Genomic DNA, 12,055 nt, shown 5'->3' with positions numbered 1-12,055 from the left:
ACTGATACATTATCGACTGTTAGATGCATCCAGATTTCAGAAATGTTAAAATGTGAAAAATATATGCATCTTAGAATTGATGATAGATGTTTTCTTAAGCTGAACTATGCACAGGGTAAGAAATTAAAAGTATGTAAATGAGCACACAATGAAAAGTAAGGCAAGATGAGTTCTTAAAAGTAAGTCAGATTCTATTACTTTCCTGCTTAAATCCTTCTAGTGCTGAAATTTACATGGTTAATTGGGTGTCTGGATGCCTCCTGATTTTCTTTCCTTTTTTTATTAATATTTATTTTTATTTATTATTTATTTGGCTGCATTGGGTCTTAGTTGCGGCACGCGGGATCCTTAATTGTGGTGCATGGGCTCTTCGTTGCGGTGTGCAGGCTTCTCTCTAGTTGTGGTGCAGGCTCCAGAGCGCGTGGGTGTCTAGTTGTGGCACGCAGGCTCTCTAGTTGTGGTGCAGGCTCTAGAGCACACGGGATTAGTTGCCCCGCGGCTTGTGGGATTTTAATTCCCCGACCAGGGATCAAACCTGTGTCCCCTGCATTGGAAGGCAGATTCTTAATCACTGCACCACCAGGGAAGTCCCCCGATTTTATTTTCGACTACAGTAATATGATCTCACCACACTGCCCTCCTGCTGTCCTCTGAATGTGCCAAGCTTGCTCTCACCTTCAAACCTTTCCTCTTCCCTTGACCTGGAACTCTTTCCCCCTAATTTTGCTTAATGGGCTCCATCTCATCACCCATGTCCCACTTCAGCTGCCACCTCCTACTCTAGGCACAGTTTTCCCTCATCCTCTTTTATTTTCTTCATAGCTCTTAATACTCTGATGCTATCTTGATTCTTCATTTGTTTAATGATTCACCGTCTCTCCCTCCTTGAGGGAATAAGCCTCAAGAGCACAGGGACCTCTCCTATCTTGTTCATTGCTATATCCCCAGCACCTAGAACAGTGCCTGGCACACAGAGATTATTGATGGAATAAATACATACCTGAATGCTTGAATGAGTGAATGTTTGTGTCTTTGTAATCCATCTCAACTCCGATGTGGAACTGGTTGAGTATAAAGGAAAAAGAGCAACAAATCAAAGCATTGCAGAGTGGTGTCAGGTATCTCAGCTGAGCCGCAAGAAGGAGTAACCCTCTAGGGGGAAGATTGTCTCGCACAAGGCAAGTTTAGGGAAAGGAGGAGCATGCGGAGGAAGCCGAAAGGCCAGTGTGACAGGAGGTGGCAGTGGGGAGGGGTGCATGGCTCAAGATGAAGCTGAAGAAGGCGGGGCTGCATCATGCAGGATCTCCTGGGCCAGGCCAAGTAGTGTGGACTCTCTTCTAAGGGAGGTGGGACCCTGTCATGCACTCCCAAAAGGCTGCACCCCCTTTGTAGTGTCCCCCACACTTGTCCACTCTTCATCTTCCCTGCTGGATTGCAGGCCCCATGGGGGCAGGACCGTGCCTTTTTGTTCATCAGTTTCTTCCCAGGACTCAGTGCCGAGGACATAATGAGAGCTCAGTAAGTATTCGTGGGTGGACAGATGGACAGACAAACAAGCAAAACTCCTGTGTGGTCCAGAAATCCACCTGAGGCTGTCTTTATTTTACAATGCTTTTTATTTTAATTTAAATTTTTAAACTTTTAATTTTATATTGGAGTATAGCCGATTAACAACGTTGTGATGGTTTCAGGTGCACAGCAAAGCGACTCAGCCATACATATACATGCATCCATTCTCCCCCAGACTCCCCTCCCATCCAGGCTGCCACATAACATTGAGCAGAGTTCCCTGTGCTATACAGTAGGTCCCCGTTGGTTATCCTTTTTAAATATAGCAGTGTGTACATGTCAATCCCAGCTTTTTTATTTTTAAACTAGAATGTTCTAGGAAAATCTGGGGACCTAAAAGAACACTTTGCAATCCTAATAATAAGTCTGTCTTTGAAGACATGTAATGAATGGGATTGATGGGACTCGCTACAGGTCAGTAGCACATAGGAACACGTCTCTCTTGAAATGCTGACTTGGAGGTGATGGAAGAGATCATGACCTGTATGCCCTGTGGATTGTGTGTGTGTGTGTGTGTGTGTGTGTGTGTGTAACTACCATGTTACATTGTGTAAATCTTCCACTTTCTCCTGCCTTTCATAGGTGTGAGCTGAATGAGGCAGATAATTAAAGTCTATATGAGCTTTTGCTCTGTAACAAACCACTGCAAAGCATGTGGCTTAAAATAACAGCCGTCTGGGGCTTCCCTGGTGGTGCAGTGGTTGAGAGTCCGCCTGCCGATGCAGGGGACACGGGTTCGTGCCCCGGTCCGGGAAGATCCCACATACCGTGGAGCGGCTGCGCCCGTGAGCCATGGCCGCTGAGCCTGCGCGTCCAGAGCCTGTTACTCCGCAACAGGAGAGGCCACAACAGTGAGAGGCCCACGTACCGCAAAAAACAAACAAACAAACAAAAAAAACCAGCCGTCTGTTTAGCTCACAATCCTGCAGCTTGGCAATTTGAGTTGGGTTCATCTGTGTGGAGCTTCTCAGCACCTGCCCGGATTTAATCATCTGTGGTCTGGTCTTCACAGAAGACCTCCACGATGTACCACCATTGAGTTAGGCCAAGGAGTGTGTGCCCACTTTCCTTTACTAAGTGCCTCAGTATATTTTTCATGATGACTCTAGGTTAAAAAACATATCAGCAGTTCTGTTTATTAATAAGTTGGGTTCAAGCATTGTAAGTATTTATGTCCTAACAACTTTTTGGTCATTTGAAAAAAAGCCACTTACATTCTAAGAACAAATACTCTCTTAATTTCATTCTTAAATAACCACAGTTACTTCTAATGGGATATGTGCTCCTGTCGGGCCCTTTATGACCTCGCCTGGGAGCCAGATTGGACACTACCACCTGTTCCTCTTGCAATATTGCAAATGATGTTTGAGCAGTAGTGGCTTTTTCATCACAGTCAAACCTGAGAAATCAGCTTTGCAGAGATACGGTGTCATTAAAAGGAGTGCAGAGAAGTCTCCTGTGGAAACTATGACTGCCTCGAGCTGATGGTCTGCTTGTGTCTGGTGCATGTTGAGTATCTCTGCGTTTCCCTCAAAAATTTAAAACATCCTGTTCTGCCCTTGTGAGTTGGTTGTGCCGCCCCAGGGCACCTCAGTACAGTTTGGGATCCATGAAGCTCAGCACTTTGACATTGCCCTTCATCTTAGCCATAACCATATGAGGTTGCCATTGTATGCATTTTATACTTAAAAGTAGGCGTGAGCAGTATGTCATACGACTAGGCACTGGCAGAGTAGACATTTGCTGTCAGGGATGTTTGAGACCAAAGCCCATTCCTCTGCAGGTGTACTCCAAAGAGAGTTTTCATCTTGGGAACCATGTCCTGGATAAAAGCTACGGCATGTTAAGTTGTCCCTATCCAAGAATAATTAGAACTATTTGGGAGAGTACCTGAGTTCTTAGCGATGATGTAGGATGGCTGTAGAATGTCCCAGCTTCTTCCGTGGTTTGTACTTTGAGGAAGTTGAGTGAACAGTGCTTCAGGTAAATAATCAAGCAATTTAATTTCTTTTTTTTATTATAATCTATTTTTAAAAATAGAGAGTTTAAATTGAAAAGAATTTCAGGCCTACACAAAAATAATGTGACTAGATTGATGAACCTCCATGCACCCATCGCCTAACTTTATTGCCAGTCTCATTTCATCTGTACTGGTGGTTCTAAAAGTGTAGTCCCAGGCTAACAGCATCAGCCCCATCTGGAAACTTGTTAGAAATACAGATTTCTACTTTTGAAAAATCTGAATCAGAAACTCAGGGGCTGGAGCCTGATCAGTCTGTTTTAACAAGCCCTCTGGGCGAATCTGATGCCTGCCAAAGCTTGAGAACTACTATACATACCATTCCATCCAACCTCTGGTGGAGTATTTTAAAGGAAATATTTTATTTGTAAATACTTTAGTACATAAACTATTTTCTTTTAAACATAATAGCTCACAAATTGACAAAACATTTAGAGAGCAATTGGTACCAATATTTAAATAGGCTTATTACTCTTTGATCTCCTAATTCTTCTCATCATAACCTGCGTAACTGGACAGACAAGTCCTTTGTGACATGTATGCAAGGATGTTCGCCTGAGATGGAGTAAACTTGGAAATACTGCCGGTCTAATATTGAGCGATTGGCTAAGTAAGTTGTTTTATCTACTCCGTGGAGCATGGTGAAATCATAGAGAATGATGTCCGTGATACTATTGTTAAATAGGAAAAGCTTTCAGAACAAGTATTGGGTGACCCCATTATCTTTTTTTGTGCAGGGTGTGTGCGTATGTGTGTGTGTGCGCGCGTTTGAGGGAGGGAGGGAGGGAGGGAGGGAGGGAGGGGGGGAGAGAGAGAGAGAGAGAGAGAGAGGGAGAGAGAGAGAGGGAGAGAGAGGAAGAGAGGGAGGATGTGTCCGTGTTGTGTATAGGAGTTTAAGCACAGAGAAAAAAGGTTAGAATGTTATACACTAAAACACTAATAGTTGTCTTTGGAAGGTATGATTTTTAGTTAATTTTCACCCTCTTACCTGATTTTTTTCCCCATAATGAGCATGGATTTTTATTTTTATTTTTTTAATAGATTTATTTATTTATTTATTCATTCATTCATTTATTTTTGGCTGCGTTGGGTCTTCATTGCTGCACGAGGGCTTTCTTTAATTGCATCGAGCAGCGGCTAGTCTTTGTTGCGGTGCACGGGTTTGTCATTGTGGTGGCTTCTCTTGTTGTGGAGCACGGGCTGTAGGCGTGCGGGCTTCAGTAGTTGTGGCTCGCAGGCTCTAGAATGCAGGCTCAATAGTTGTGGAGCACGGGCTTAGTTGCTCTGTGGCATGTCCGGATCTTCCCGGACCAGGGCTCGAACCCGTGTGCTCTGCATTGGCAGGCAGATTCTTAACCACTGCGCCATCAGGGAAGCGCGAGCATGCATTTTTATAATGGAGAAAACAATACATTTACTTTAGTTTTGAAAAAGTCACATCCATTGAAATTATAATCTCTTCTTGATCAATTTCTGTTGAAATTATAATCTCTTCTTACATTTACAGATGGGCACATATTGGATTCAACAAGATATGCCATCATTGGAGCAGATCTCCGAGATATACATGAACTGGAAGAGAAACTAAAGAAATGTAACATGAATACACAGTGAGATTTTTTTTTAACCTCTTTTTCAGATAAGGCCAGTTGGAGGTACAGCATGATAACATGTACCATTTTTTTTTCAATGCTACTTAGAGTAGTTTTCTGAAATTTTCTGAGAAGCAATGTTCCTTGAGTCTGTTTTCCCATGAGAACCACCTGTATTGCTTTTGTAAAATACTGACTACTAATATAAGTTTGAGGGAAGATAATTGTATGCATAGAAACATATAATTGTAACATATAAAGAAAGGATTAGCATCCAGGGTATATAAAGAATACCTACTATTTTTTAAAATGTCCAGTAGAAAAATGGGCAAAGGATAGATCACCAGGCAGCTCAAAGAGGAAAGAGGGTATCATATTAAAATGGTATTGAACTTAAGTAGTAATCAGATGAAATTCTGTTTTACTACCACCAAGTTGGCAAAAATGTAAAAGTCTGACAGTATCAAGTGTTGGCAAGGATATCGGGGGAAAAGGAATGGTCATCCACCACTGGTGGGAGTGATCTTGGTGTGACCATTGCAAGGAATGATCTGGAATTATCTAGTAAAATTGTCAGTACCATATGAATTTGCAGTTCCATTGTTGGGTGTGTCCCCCCGAGAAGGTCTACATGTATGTACAAGGAGGATGTTCATTGCAGCTTCTGTTTTTAGTAGCAGAAAATTGGAAACAACTTAAACGTCCATCAGGAGGAGAATGAATGAATGCTATGTAAAATGCATGTGACTTCAGCGAGAGCTCAAAAACTTAATGTTGACTTTTTAAAAATTAAATTGCAGAGTGTGATACCAAATGTGTAAAATCAAACCCCCCCAAATACTGTATTTTCATGATTACATATATACGTAACAGAGTATTTTTAAAATGGACCAGAAGGGTTCACACCAAATTCTTGAGAGTGGGTACCTTTGGGAGGCAGAGGAGGGGAGCGAGATGTGGGGTTTTAGCACAGCGATGCTGGTCAAATAGATAAAGAGCTAGTGGGAGGAAAAGGCATATCCACCTGGTCTAATATAGGTGAAGATGACACTTTCAAGGATATTTGAGGTGAGTAGCTCAAGGGAGAGGTTTGGAAGGCAGGTAAGGGAAAGGGAAAGTTATTTTAAAGAATAAATTGAAGGCAAGGAATCAGTGGCAAATGATGAAGGAAATTAGCAACAAGGGAAATCATTGCTGGAGGAGAGGGAAGGGAGTATGTAGAGCATGGACTGAGGTTAACTAGCCTATGAGGGAAGAGAAACACTCTCTATTCTGAGAGGGCAGGAAGGAGGGTAAGGACAGGTGCAAATACAGGTGAGCTTTGGGCGATGGAGGGGTGGGAAGTATAGGGGGTTAAAGTGGTCTTCCTAACACTTCAGCACAGTGATGGCTGTTACCTCTACATTTTGAAGTTCTTGCTTACGTGTTTAGTCTAGAATCATCAACCAGGTTGTTATTCTTAGGATTTACATTTCCACCAGCTCAAATGTCAGGGACAGCTCTACTTGACCCAGTGTTGTCACTCCAGCTTTATTGTCTGAGTCTGTCTCACCAGGTGTTCAGAAGTAAGGTCAATACACTGTAAAGAGTATTTGTGTTTCTTTTTTCCTTTGGGGAGACCCTTAGGTGGTTCACTGATTGCAGAATGTAGTGTGTTTTCTTAAATTTATTTTTTAATTGAAATATAGCTGATTTACAATGTTGTGTTAATTTCTGCTGTACAGCAAAGTGACTCAGTTATACACATATATACATTCTTTTTCATATTCTTTTCCATTATGGTTTACCCCAGGATATTGAATATAGTTCCCTGCACTATACAGTAGGACCTTGTTGTTTATCCATTCTATATATCAATATAACAGTTTGCATCTGCCAACCCCACACTCCCAGTCCGTCCCTCCCACCACTACCACCTTAGCAACCACAAGTCTGTTCTCTCTGTCTGTGAGCCTGTTTCTGTTTCATAGATAGGTTCATTTGTGCCCTTTTTTTTTTTTTAATTTATTTTTGGCTGCGTTGGGTCTTCGTTGCTGTGCATGGGCTTTGCTCTAGTTGCAGCGAGCGGGTGCTACTCTTCATTGTGGTGTGCAGGCTTCTCATTGCGGTGGCTTCTCTTGTTGCGGAGCATGGGCTCTAGGCGCACGGGCTTCAGTAGTTGTGGCTTGTGGGCTCTAGAACACAGGCTCAGTAGTTGTGGCACACGGGCTTAGTTGCTCCATGGCATGTGGGATCTTCCCGGACCAGGGCTCAAACCTGTGTCCCCTGCATTGGCAGGCGGATTCTTAACCACTGCATCACCTGGGAAGCCCTGTGCCATATTTTAGATTCCACAAATAGGTGATATCATATGGTATTTGTCTTTCTCTTTCTGACTTACTTCACTTAGTATGGTAATCTCTAGTTGCATCCATGTTGCTGCAAATGGCATTATTTCGTTCTTTTCTATGGCTGAGTAGTATTCCATTGTGTATATGTACCACATCTTCTTCATCCATTCATCTGTCGATGGACGTTTAGGGTATTTCCATGTCTTGGTTATTGTGGGTAGTGCTGCTATGAACGTAGGGGTGCATGTATCTTTCTGAATTAGAGTTTTGTCTAGATATATGCCCAGGAGTGGGATTGCTGGATCATATGACAACTCTCTCTCTATTTTTAGTTTTCTGAGGACCCTCCATACTGTTTTCCATAGTGGCTGCACCAACTTACATTCCCACCAACAGTGTTGGAGGGTTCCCTTTTCTCCACACCCTCTCCAGCATTTGTTATTTGTAGAGTTTTTAATGACGGCCGTTCTGACCGGTGTGAGGTGGTACCTTACTGTAGTTTTGAATTGCATTTCTCTGATAATTAGCGATGTTGAGCAAGTAGTGTGTTTTCTTTTAGCTGAAGGGAAGTCTTAACTCTCAAGGACACCACTGGATTTCTTGGGGGCACATGGGTTTGTGAAGTCAGCAGTAGATTGGTTAAAGCTGATACCGATGGGCCTGGAGCCCTCTCAGAATGAGGAGAGCACGAGTCTTAGAATCTCACCCTGGGTTTCTGTCTTACTTCTCCTGCTCACTAGTTGTTTAATAGGGGGGGGTGGGTTTTTTTGTTTTTTTAAATCTTTTTGAGCCTTAGTGTTTTCATTTATTAACTGGGCTAAAAACTATCTCACAAGATGGTTTTGAAGATCAAGTAACAGCATGCAAAAACAGTTGAACAGGAATTGGCACGTGATAGGCCCTGAGTCAGTTGCCTCTGACTCTAACTATAGTTGCAGTAACCATCTGTTTTGGCAGATGTGCTGGAAGGTTAGGGAAGTAATTGGGTATAAATTGGGCTAGCTGTTGATAGGGAAGTTTGCCTTGCTTTTGGAGATCTATAAAATGGATGAAAAACAATTGTTGAAACAAGTATTCGAATTGTGTATTCCTCCTTGTGGTTTCATTTGTATTCTGTTTTCCTTTATGGACTGTCTTGTCTTTGCTTTTCTTTCACTTATATTTTGAAAAATATTAATCCTCTTTTTTAATATTGCTAATGGCTACCTCTTAGAAAATATATTGTAAAAATGTCTAACTTCATTTTTAAATAATTCAAATCTACAAAAAAGTTACAAAAATAATACAAAAAACTCCCATATAGCCGTCTTTACCTGGCCTGGGCTTAGGTGGGTGGCTCGTCTGCTGGGGGCCAGGTTTAGGTGATGTGCCCTGGGGTTCACTCATGTGTGGACAGTGGGCTGGTCAGCTGGGCTGCCTCATTCTCATCCACAGGACCTCCCCTCCAGTGGTAAGCTAGCTTGGGTTCATTCACATGGTGGTTTCAGGTTTCCAAGTGCAGCAAGAGAGCAAGCACCAGTGTGTAAGTCATTTCCGAGCTTCTGCTTGTATCCTGTCTGTTGCTGTTCCATTGGCCAAAGCAAGTTACACGACTAACCCAGATTCCAGGGGAAGGGAAATAAGCTTCACCTCCTGAGTGGCAGAATCTGCGGGTTCACATCGCCGCACTGTGGGTGCACAGTAGGGAAGACTCTAGCTATTTTTTTTTTTTTCGGTACTCGGGCCTCTCACTGTTGTGGCCTCTCCCGTTGCGGAGCACAGGCTCCGGACGCGCAGGCTCAGCGACCATGGCTCACGGGCCCAGCCGCTCCGCGGCATGTGGGATCTTCCCGGACCGGGGCACGAACCCGTATCCCCTGCATCGGCAGGCGGACTCTCAACCACTCCGCCACCAGGGAAGCCCTAGCTATTTTTATAGTTTACCACACACATTTAACACATTTTCACCAGCAAGACAAAACTCATTGCTGATTGCTCACCTTTTTACAGTGTAAAACTTTGGGCCTCCGTGCACTGATTGTTTATGTGAAAACTAGTGCTTCTGGTTTTCCTGGGGTATGAAGTGCCCTGCCTGTAATGTGAATGCAATTTGAGAGTCCCGTTTTGGTGAAAACATATTTATGTGCCTTTTTTTTCTTTCGTTAAGATTGCCAACCCTCCTGATAGCTGAGTGTGTGCTGGTTTACATGACTCCGGAGCAGTCTACAAACCTTCTCAAGTGGGCAGCCAAGAGTTTTGAGACTGCCATGTTCATAAACTACGAACAGGTAAAAGGAAGCATGAGAAACTTGCCTTCTGCTTGGGACTCCAGTGGTGGCTTTCTCTATCTGAGCACCCTCGGAATGTTTTCACTTACTCTTTTCCTTTTGCCTCCACTCACATGTCTCCTTTATTAATCGGTTCCCGCAAACGTAGTACTCCTGAGTTCTTGACTGCCGGCCAACTTTTAGCCAGAGTTTTTGGAACTTCTGTCTTGTCCTTTAAGAAAGTTGTTTGAGTTCTTATCATTGTGTTTCCTGTAAAGTCATAGATTTTGATGGAAGGAATTTTGGCTATCATCAGTGTAGGGGTAGCAAACTCAGATGCCTTCAGAGACAGGTAGTGATGCAGATGCAGGCAGTTGGTTAGGTGTTATATAGTGTGGAGTGATGGGGACTGTGGTGAACTGGGGCACCCATGTCCCATTTCATGGGGTGCCCACTATTCAGTTCCAGCCAACTGTTACCATGTGCAGTGAGCATGGAGTTGCCTGAACTCCCAGTTTTTCAAGAAAGGTTAGAAATGCAGGATTTTAATGTAAAATTTCCTACTTTCTAAAATCACTGAGCTTGACTCACGAGCTCCCTGTTTTTCTCCTTTGATCCAGTGCCGAAAGGGGTTATGTTTTAGGGCTTCGGAATAATTCAGATTGGATCTGAATCTTGGCCCTAGCTCTTATTATTGACTGTGTGACCTGAGCAGAATTGCTTGGTGGTTGGGAGTCCATGCTCTGGAGGCAGGCTGCCTAGCTGTGTGACCTGGACAAGTTACTTAACCTCTCTGTGCCTGCTTCCTCATCAGAAAAGTGAGGATAATAATATCCCGACTTCATAATTAATAAATGAGTTAATAGGTGCACAAGCATTTACAGCATTGCCTGGCTCTTAAGTAAGCTATTATTAAGTTAGCTATTATTTGGATCTCTCTGATAAAGAGAGATACCTACCTAGATACCTAGGTATCTAGGTATCTAGATACATAGATACCTAGGATAAGAATACCTACCTCTCAAGTCTAAATAATTCAGATTAAATGTGGCAAGTGCATTCATTAAAAAAAAGAGAATACCTGCTTCTCTGGATTATTATGGGAATTCATGAGATGTTGAACAGCAGTGGACTAATGATAAGCACTGAATACACTTTAGCTACTTTTATTGTTTATTTTAGTTTAGCTTTATTGATTTTATTTTGTTTTTTACCTCATTTTATTTTATTTTCATATTTTATTACAGATAAGGGCAGTACAGGACCTTGCCCAATGTCACGTAGCTATGAAGAAGTCTAAGGCTAGACCTTGATCTCCTGGCCTCCTTCCCACCCCTTACCCAGTCCAGGTTCCTGTATAGGTGGTTCTTGGTTGTTTGATTTTTCTTCCTTTTCTGTTTAATTGGAGGCATTCCTCAGACTCAGTCTTCTGTCCTAGTGAATGGATATAATGGTAGCTGGCCTCATCGGTCTTTAGTATTGATGTGGATAAATCCTGGTGACCTATCTTTGCTTTCAGGATACCATACCGGGGGAAAAGGAATTCCACTTCCCATGTTTCCACACGTTTCGGATGTGTACCATTTCATTCACTCTGCTTCATTTTTGTATTCTTTTATTCAACAAACCTTTAGTCAACATCACATGAGAGACAATGGGTTAAGTGAGTTTTGACTAGAGACACTGTCACTTTGGAACAGGCCTGAGAATGTGCCAGTTTTCAATATGTTGACCACAGCTGTCCTTAGATGGGGTTAAACCCTACCCAACACCTTCATTTTGTGAATAATAAACTTTTAACTTAATTCAGTTCTTTCCTAACAAGTACAGAATCATCATCCTCACATTTGTCAATTGCTCACATAACATGTATTATTTTTTAATTAGTGGTTAAATGACAAAACCACATGGATGATGGTTATTTCAGTAATGATAATAATTATTGCACATTCTTCGAACCTGATGACTTGTATAGCAGGCGCTATTCTTTGAGTTTCATATATATTAACTTATTTAATCATCACAACAGCCCTCAAGGTGGGTACTAGTACTATCCTAGTTTTACAGGTAAGAGGACTATTGAACCAAGGGGTTAGGCATCTCGCTCACAGCCTCCCAGCTATTAAGTATCAAGCCAGGATTCAAACCTAGGCAATAAAATGAAGGAGTTTGTGCTCACAAATATGCTTGTATCCTGAATGAATAGTGTGCAGTCCTATCATTAGTGCCACATAAGCCTTATGCATCCCCCTAAAAAAGAGTAACATTGGATTTTGTCTTGTAGCGTTGGCGCTGGTG

The 12,055-nt window shown here is 42.5% G+C and overlaps 1 protein-coding gene across 2 annotated transcripts in view; it reads left to right on the top strand.

Annotated features, from left to right (window-relative positions):
• Positions 1-12,055, top strand: part of LCMT1 (leucine carboxyl methyltransferase 1) — a 53,466-nt gene that overhangs the window by 32,148 nt on the left and 9,263 nt on the right. For both annotated transcript variants that reach the window (XM_060285097.1, XM_030871547.2), the window contains exons 6-7: positions 5,097-5,199; positions 9,658-9,778. In XM_060285097.1, coding sequence (XP_060141080.1) covers positions 5,097-5,199; positions 9,658-9,778 — 224 coding nt within the window. The remainder of the gene's footprint in view (positions 1-5,096; positions 5,200-9,657; positions 9,779-12,055) is intronic.

Source organism: Globicephala melas, chromosome 15, assembly GCF_963455315.2.
Source record: "Globicephala melas chromosome 15, mGloMel1.2, whole genome shotgun sequence".
Taxonomy (NCBI): Eukaryota; Metazoa; Chordata; class Mammalia; order Artiodactyla; family Delphinidae; genus Globicephala; species Globicephala melas.
Note: the sequence above shows the minus strand (reverse complement) of the source record. Positions and strands in the feature narration are given on the sequence as shown.